Below are 9925 nucleotides of genomic sequence, written 5' to 3' on the forward strand. Positions count from 1 at the left end.
GTCGTAGACGGGGAGAAAGAGGACATTATACCTTCGGGTCAAGAAGTTCTACAATTAGGCAATGTGAATAACAATAATGAAAGTGGTGGTAAGTCAAATTTTTTAGTATTTCATTTTATTCATCTAGTGTTTTTCAATAAAAAAAATTGACAATGAGAACAACGATAATGAAAATGGTGGTAAGTTCTTGTGTTTTAGTACTTCATTTTATTTACTTAGGGTGTTTTCAAATGAAACTTTTTTGTTGGTTGGGTTTAATATTTGATGTAATATTATAAATGCAAATTGTTTTCACAGGTGCTAAGATGAATTACGAAATTTCGGCTCAAGAAGTTATCCAGCCAGGCAATGAGAACAAAAATAATAAAAATAATGGTAAGCTTCAATGTTTTTTATTTTATTCAGGGATTTTCAAATGAAACTTTTTTCTTGGTTTAGTTGATTAATTGATGCAAAATAATTCATGTAAGTAGTTTATACAGGTGCTAACATGAATAAAGATAAACATCAGGAACAAGAAAATTATGCAGTTGAAGTTATTCAGACTTCAGAGAATGTCGACTTGAAACAAGATCAACTTATACAAATAAACTTAACTCAAGACCAAATGCAAAGTTTGAATTCTGGTCTTATATTGGAAGGAACACTGGTTTCACCTACGAACATCCCTGAAATTCACATTCCACATGAAAACATAATGCCCTTGGCGGGTATTACTAATGAGAACAATCTTCAAGTTGAAAATCTTGAGACATCTGGCAATAATATTATTTTTCAGGGTGAGAGTTCTAATTCGATTGCTATTGTGAATGAGTGTATTCCATCATCCACTACAACAGAAGCATTTTCAAAATCTAAATTCAATGTGGTTGTAATAAAAGCTTAAATTTTCATCATTAACAAGAAAATATAAAAAATCATGTACATTTTTTATATTTTCTCTCAGTAAGATCCTTTCTCAACAAACTCAACAAAAAAGATGTTATGACTTATGACATTGGCTTATAATTTTATATTAACAAGTATTGGTAAATGGGATCACATAAAACAATTTTATGAAATGAACTCGTCGGTTTGGATGAACAGGGTATTAACTCAAAATTTACGATTTTTCACCTAAAAATACAGTCCTACTTAAAATCACGCGATCTTTCTAACGAACGTGGTTGCATAACGATATGACGTCAAATTGGCGGGGGTGCGGGGTAGTATCTTCGTCTCTTTCGCGCTTTTGCACGTGTTGGTTTGAACAACACTGTCGTATTCAGTCTTACTCGCGGAGTTGTGATGAAAGGACGTCGTTCGTTTGTGATATACAGTTTTAACCTTGAAAAACGCAGTGTTCATTAAAAGGTAAGTTCTGTTTGAATATTACTGTTTTGTGAAATAGAGTAGTAATTTCAAGTTAATACCTTATTTACAATAAATTGTTGCATCTGGTTTGTAACAGGTGTTTCTAGTTTAAAGAACTAATTTGAGATACTTCCATGTTCACAAAAGTTTTTTTTTGTTTAGTGCAATTTTGTCTCGATGAAAAAGTATTTATCGTAAATAATATTATGTAAATTTAAAATAACGTGGATTTTTAGGCTTTGTTTTAGTTATGACTCTTTATTGTTTAGAAAAACTTAAAAAATAATAGTATTAAAAAAAAAGTTTTATATTCAACATAATTTGTCGTGTATTTGTTTGAATTAATTATGAAAAGAACTCTTTTCTATAACTACCTAATTTTTTTATTTTACAGAATGATTTCACAAAGAGTTACCTTAATCAGAAACGCTGTTAAAGATAATCCAAGAGAGGGAGAATCCGCATTAGTTTCTTATGATGAGACCGTGAATATTATGTCTACTCAAGGTATTACTTGTAAAGTGTAAATATATCTATATTATAAGTATCTATAAGTATTTCGTTTATAGATTATCAACACTATATTTGCTTGTTATAAATAGTGGTTTAATATGAATCTATTTCCATTATTATTTGTAGCGACTAATCAAGAAACGCTTTTAAAAGAACCAGCCTCGGTGCCCGACGATAGTCCTGAAGAACCAATAGCTTCATCTTCTACTTTCAATGACACATCTACCAACACAACAGGTAAAATTGTAGGCAATGTCTCCAAAAAGTTTTAATTATGTAGGGTAATTGTGTAGGCTTATGAAATTCATAATTTATGTTTTTTGTTAATTACTGATTATTCTTCCAGAAGCCAATCAATTAGAGGAGATTGACTCTGATTCGTCATCATTGTCCTCGGTCCATCAAGTCGAAAATTATGGTAAAGTTCTTGAAAGTACACAAAATCTGATAATTCTAGAAACAATGAACACTAAACAGTTAAATGCTTAAATATATATTTCTTCCAGAACCATGTTTTCCCGGAGTTAACTCGGATGATAGTCCGAGTAGATAGATTATAGATAGATAGAAAAAAAGAGAAAGACTTCCTCTAATCCTAGTCGAATTAAACTAAGACTAAATTTAACAAAGACTGTGAAATTGTTTCAACGTTGCCATCGCTTAATTAAGAATAAAGTTATATAGTAATAAGTAAACCATAAAAATACTGATACTACTAAGAGCCAAAGACCCCAACGGTCTTTAGTGTGCTCAAAAGTGTAGCTAGTGATTTAAATTTGTTTATTTAAATACTAAGACTGATGTTTAAACTATTTTATGTGATTTTTTTTAAAATAAATAAACGTTTAATAGTGAAATGTTTGTTTTAATTTTGTATTATTTTGAAAATTTATTCCTAATATTTGTGGAACATGGTAGTATTATGAATGCTCCTTAAACATAACTGAATGAATTAACAAATCATGAAAAAATAGGATGGCATAGCAAACTAAGCATGATGTTTAAATAATGTCTCAAAAAATAATCGAAAAGCCGATCGTAGACCCTCAAAATTACATTTTTATGAAAATAAAATTTTGTAGTTACTACTTTGGTTTAGAAGTATTTTTTGTGAAAAAAGGTATTATTATGGTCCTGCCTGCAGATTTTAATTTTTTTCTCAGAAATAGCAAAATTAACAAACTTGTGCAGTGAACAAAAACATTATCAATAAAGTAAGTTTACAAAATATATAAGAGAGGTTAACCAATTATCAACGGAAATGGAAATATATTGATTTGAAAACTTCAAATCGCTCTCCTGAAAAATAGGCTTTTTTGAGTTAATACCCTGTTCATCCGGACCAGCGAACTGTCTAAACCCAAATTTTATTATTACACCCTGTCTTAGAAAAGATCATTTGGACCCCAATACTAAGCAAAAAATGAAAAATAATTTAGCTGATCAAGTGTTGAGCCATTCTATTGTTGCTGGATCGTACTCTTAGAATATGGGACGGTATGGTTAAATATCTTAGTAACTTATGGGTAGAAGTCAAAATAATCGTAAATGACTCAAAAAAATATGTGTCCTCGGCCGTTTTTACTTTATTTAAAAAATTGACGGGTTATAACAAGTTATAAACCTATTAAGTTTAAAGAACAATTAATTTTCAGTAAACCAAGACATTTTTGTAATGCTAAGAACATACTATACTTACCGAAAAAAATATCATCAAACTAAAGTCAGTAATTTCAGTTCCATACAAAATATATAAACTCAGTGATAATAAAAATTTACAGAACAAATGAAAACAACACAAAAACACTGCGTTGTTTTATTTGATGAAATATCATTAAAACCAAATGTACAATACAACGAGAGAAAAGACAAAGTAAGTGGATTTGCAACAGATGGTGAAATGACGTACCCTGAATATGCTGACCATGCTCAAGTTTTTATGATACGAGGATTGATAAAAAATTACAAACAGCCAGTTGCATACACATTTTTGCAGTCTACTACAAAGGGGCCTGAATTGGCCAAGCAATTAAAAAGTGTTAAGTGTTATAACAGAATTACAAAATGCTGGCCTTATAGTGGTAGGAACTATATAGGCTCTTATAATGTCAATTGTGTAAAATATTTGCTCAATGAGCAAATATTTTACACAATTCAGGGGCCAATTTGTTGAGAATTGGGAAAGAACCTAAAGAAAATATTATTATAATAAATGACCAGGAAATGATTCCTGTTTTTTGTAATTTATTAACAAAAAATTAAAATATATGGAAAAAAATACCAAATGGGAACACATCAGTCTTCTTCATAAAGAAAATCCGACATACAGGGGTAGATACACGTTGCGATCCTACAAAAATATCCAGGATGAAAGTAAAATTCGCCACCCAGGTATTCAAACTGTAGCCTCAAATATGGGATATTATGCAGTAATTTCGAAGATTATTTAAATAAAAAACTAGGCCTTTACATCCATTGTGGATGATTTATACAGTATTTTTCAGAGCGAAGTAACCACTCCTCAAATACTGTACCTGGGACAAGATTTAAATGTCCGTATGGTTGCCCAAGCGCATACGGCATTCTCGCATCATAGTCGGCCTAGTCCAGAGGAAAGAACTAGTCAATACGTCTAGGACCAACTATGTGCGGGTTTCCTCACGATGTTTTCCTTCACCGTACGAGCGTCCGTGTTATGTACTTGAGATCAGAAAATGTCTCATAGGTACACGCCTCCACTCGGGTTCGAACCTGCACCCTCTAGGAGTGCGAACCGCAGGTCTACCCATTAGGCCACGGACGCTCCATATTTAAATAAGTCGCATACAAAAAGTATTCATTATTTTTTTGGAAATAATTTATTTGGAAATTAAACTTAACATTATCCTAAGATATGAAAAGAAATAATTATTTATTTTTAATCTCGTGTATATGGCAATTTTCTCTAATACGTCATAAAGTAGTGAAAATTGTTGTTGTAATTTGTTGTACACTCATAACAGGCCTCTTTTTACAGATTAAGGGCATACTACCAGCAGAGGCAAAGGACACTGCTGACCTTCCTTTGTTTTTCGACGAATTATTCGACTCCGTTAACGGAAGTTGTTGGAAATCAAACAAGAAAAAGAATTCAGCAAACCCACTCCTTGGATCAGTGACGCCGTATTCTATCCACCGTAAAATATGGATAAAATCTTTATCAATTTTAAAAACGATGAAATTTATAAATAAAAATTCATAAAAAAATGAATATGTACGTACCCACGAGAAATAATTGGGAGAAATAATAATCCACAGACATTAGAGGGAATAGAAACTCTATTAAAAATCGTAAAAGAAAAATATGGGGTATAAATGTTTCAAAAGAAAAAATAAATAGCTAATTACCATTTGTGTTTTATTTTGTAAAACTTTTTTGGCAGCAAGTCCTGATGGTCTTGTTGGATAAGATTTGATAGTGGAAGTTCAGTGGAGCCTCGATTATTTGAACGTCGTTCAATCGAACGACCGCTTATCCCAACGTAGTAAGGGCCGGGACACAAAAACACGATACGACGTCGTGTCGTACCACGACTTTCAAATACCCGTTTTCAAAAAATTACGTGATCTAGCCGCTCGTAAGCGGGTAGGCTTGCTTCGGCAGACGAAGATTCTAGATATTTTTAAGCGTTAATTGTAATTAGTAAAGACTAGTTTCACTACAAGCTTGTCTGCACTTTTTTTGTTTATTTATATTATCTGAAAATACCGGCTTTCCGAACACCCACGTCCCCCAATTAGTTCGGATAATCGACGCTCCACTGTAAAATGTCCTTACAAAATTGTTAATTTAACATCTAAACAAGGAATAGAACTTCTGCGCATTTCAAAATGACACCTCAGAATTAAAGAGGAATCATAATTACTACTTTCAAGTGCAGGGGCAACTAAGTACACATAACCGGCCGCTGTTATTTTATTTTGTGCAGCTCTAACGGCTTACTTTACGAAAAAAATAAGAGAGACGATGTATTTTGACTGAAAATGGAACCTTTATTAGAAACCTTTTGCTTTGAGTGTTATATAATACTTATAAGTAGCTGTTATATAATAATTATCTACAGAATCATGAATATTAGTGCGACGTACTGAAGTGTGACGTACTTTATGTTTGGTCCCTTATTTGTTACCTTCCAACAATCAAACCTCACAATCAGTTAAATACTCTTCTCGCAATATGTTCAACTAAAAATATCGATATCGATAAACAACACTAGATTATATATAACACTAGGATATTTAAGAAAAATCGATATGACAAATGTTTTGCATCAAAGGATGTAATTCAAATTCCAGAAGGAATGACGAAGGATTGTCATTTTTCAGGTTAGTTTTCTATATTTGTGTATATATTTTTCATGTTAATTAAGTTTCGCTTCCTATTAATTATGTTTTTCGCTAATTCATTTCATCTACTAAAACTAACTTAAATAATAAAACAATTGAGTTTGGAATGTTTACATAAAAACGTTGTTTTAAACCTGCCAAAGTAGTAAGAGTATGTTCAAAACATTTTGAAGAAAATTGCCATGCCAAATAATGACGAATTTGTATTACAATATTTAGTCAATTATAATTATTTTCAATGTATTATTGACGAGTTAAAGAAACAAAATTTCGTTCCTCAAGAAAGCGTAATTCTATTAGAAGAATGTGCCGGCTCTCTATACAGGGTGTAACAAAAATAAGTGATAATACTTTAGGGTGTGTACGTGTTCCTTGTAGAGAGTTCACTGTAAAAGTAGCAGCGCTGAAAGACCAAATTTTTTTTCACTTTTGTATGGGGAAACTCGTGACGCTCGGGCCCTTGCCCATACAAAAGTGAAAAAAAAATGTCGTCTTTCCGAGCTGCTGCTTTCACAGTGAACTCTCTACAAGGAACACGTACAGACCCTAAAGTATTATCACTTATTTTTGTTACACACTGTAGTTTCTTTCTCGGCAAATTTTAAAACATAGAGGTGAACCTTGTCGTCGAACATACGGAGAAAACACACGGAAAGTGCTTACCTTAAACTTTTTGTCACCCCAAGCATATAGATTTGTGTTATAATGATTGTTTCCTACCTTCCTTGGACACTTACAAAATGGTACCAACGGGTAGATGCTGTAACCGGATTTACTACTGAAGCATTTAAGACATTAAAAACAAAAGCCCAAACAGACCAAGACCGATTCTTTGTACTCTCATCATTGATGAAAATATGGTTATACGAAAAGGCCTGTATTGGGATAACTCCACAAAAAAGTTTTATAGCCGAATAAATACGGACATAATGGAAGAATCAGATTCCACTGAGGAAGCCAGCGAGTGTTTCGTTTTGCTCCTCACGTCTATAAATGAGTCATACAAGCTTTCAGTGGAATATTTTCATATGCCAGAAAATACTGGTCGCCGCTGTCTAGTGGCTCAGTGTTTTTTTCATTTTTAGAACATTGGTAAAACAAAATGTTATATTTTTTGCTCTACAGCGACCTAGTATCAGGGTTATCTTCATAGGATCTGCCTAGACTACAGAATATTAAATAATGGTAGCTTTTGCCCGTGGCCGTCGCACTACGTTAACTTCGATTTTCAGCCGTAACCGGATTGATGATTATTTCTGTAGCTTAAGCTATTCTTACTAACAGTATTTTTTAGTAAGTACTACATATATTACATACTTTCATTACTTTACTTTCACATTCATTTAATGAAAAGCTGTTAATTTCAGATTACAAACAGTCACTTCAATTTTATTTATTTGTTTAGGTGGACAGCCACCACTGAGCGCGGGTGTTATGATAATTGGAAGTAACTGTAAATTATTTTATACTTGCAGAACATTACATCGATACGGATACTATCGACCGAATCGGTACAACACTGTACAAGTCGACGCCCTATTGGAGAAACATTTTACTTCAGATCACGTGACTTTATCCGATAATATCCTATTTTTGAACGTTCATATCTTTTTTAATAATTAAATTATGAAAAGAAAGAAAATATAGGAACATGCTAATTATAGTGGCCATAGTATATGCCGGAAAAAAATTATTATCCAGGGAGAAAACAGGGGACAACGTTTGTATGGAAAAACGGCGCTAGTGTCTCCTCTTAATAGTATTATCTAATGAGAGTGTATATTAATTTTTATGACTTAGCATGATGATCATGTTGTGATTGGCCTGTTTACTTGTATAACTTATTCTTGTGTTGAGTCGGTATTTTCCGAATTTGATAAAATAAGAGAGTAGGTACCTTGTAGCTGTTGGTCACTGTCTGCACCTCGGGCCCGCCGTACACGTGGAGCACGGTGGGTCGCGCGCCGGGCCGCCCGCACCGCCACAGCGTGCAGTACGCTCGCGCGCCGCACGCTAACCGCGTCGAGAGGATCTGCGGTGGCGGCGGACACCAGCCCGCGCTCAACGATCGCTCTGAAACAATCGTTATTATTACTATAGTGTCACTGCTGTGCATATAATATACGCCCGTGCTACAGCCATTGCTATTGGAACCTATACCAAATTGCCGGTTCTCCTTTATACGATAGGATACGAGTGTGGTAGTACAGGTTCCCTAGAATGTTTCAGACAATTTTTTTTTATTACTATTAAGCTAACTTTTCGCGAGTAGCTTCATTTTGATAAGACGAACACGGAACAATAATTTCCTCTGCGAAAATTCTCGAAAGTGGTAGCTAACAGAGATATTTAATATTTCGATTTGATGGTCCTAAAATATGGATTGTTCTATTTGTAGGACAATGTTACTCTGAAATAATATAACTATTAACCTATCAACATACAATAAATTAGCTGGTTAGGGTTCCGTTTTAGGATTCTGTTATCAACAAGTCCTCGTTGACTACGGAATCCTAACCAGATGATTTTTTGTATGTTGATAGGCCTAATAGTTTAAGAGTAACATTGTCTTATAAATAGAATAATTTATATTTTAAGACCATCAAATCGAAATATTAAATCCTTTCTATCTCTGTTAGCTACCACTATTTTAGATTTTTCGCAGAGGATATTGTTGTTCGTCTTATCAAAATGAATCCACTCACGAAAAATTACCTTGATAGTAAAAAAAAAATATTCTAGGGATCCTGTACTATGGTACATAATATTATAGGGTGTAAAGAACAAGGGGCATTTTTGTATGGAAGCCGTACCTAAGCTGTAGCACATCCACACATAATAATATATCAAATGAAAGGGCTTGAAAAGCGGAACATTTTATTGTATGACGTAAAATCTCTGAAGCATGGGAGAAAAAAGTTAACGAGGGTAAAAGGTAAAAAAAACACAAAAAAACATCCTGTATTATTGCCAACAACTTCAGCAATAGCGGAAGCTACGACCATACCAAGATCGTCTAGTTCGTCATCGTCCAGTTCTTCCTCGTCAAGTTCAAATCAGTCAAGTCCAACCAACTCAACTTCACGATCAACAATTCGTCCAAACTATCAGGTATCACCAATTAATTCTAACGAAAGTGACGCAGACTTAAGTGACTCGGACCCAACATACGCAAATAATAGACGTAGAGGTGTTGCTAATATTTCGCGATCAAGCTCCTCACCACACTCGCCCTCGCCTCCTAAAATTCTTCAAGATCTGACGACACTCCTCGCCTGTCTAGAAAACGTAAAAGGGACAACTGGAAACAAAATAGACTGAAAATGCTACGAAACAGTGGAAAACCCTATGTGTCCCTATCAAAATCGAAAAAACAAGTTCCGGCTCGCTGCATTAAGGCAGCGTGTACATGCAGGCTGAAATGCCCGGATAATATACAACATGCCGACAGGATCTATTTATTTGATTATTACTGGCAACTAAATGATATAGACTTACAGCGCAGTTATATCCGATCTTGTATGCTAGAAGTCACATCAAAATATAAATATTCGAACGCTGCACGACCCAGAAAACCGAACAACGCCTTTTTCTTTATAGTAAACGGAACAAAAATTCGTGTCTGCAAGAATTTTTTTATAAATACGCTGGACGTCAGTGATAGAGTTTTGAG

At 33.8% G+C, this 9925-nt stretch overlaps 1 protein-coding gene across 2 annotated transcripts in view; it reads right to left on the reverse strand.

Annotated features, from left to right (window-relative positions):
• Positions 1 to 9925, reverse strand: part of LOC121725368 (dipeptidyl peptidase 9) — a 139270-nt gene that overhangs the window by 31390 nt on the left and 97955 nt on the right. For both annotated transcript variants that reach the window (XM_042112261.1, XM_042112260.1), the window contains exon 14: positions 8150 to 8325. In XM_042112261.1, coding sequence (XP_041968195.1) covers positions 8150 to 8325 — 176 coding nt within the window. The remainder of the gene's footprint in view (positions 1 to 8149; positions 8326 to 9925) is intronic.

The sequence above is a fragment of the Aricia agestis genome, chromosome 3 (genome assembly GCF_905147365.1).
Source record: "Aricia agestis chromosome 3, ilAriAges1.1, whole genome shotgun sequence".
Lineage (NCBI taxonomy): Eukaryota > Metazoa > Arthropoda > Insecta > Lepidoptera > Lycaenidae > Aricia > Aricia agestis.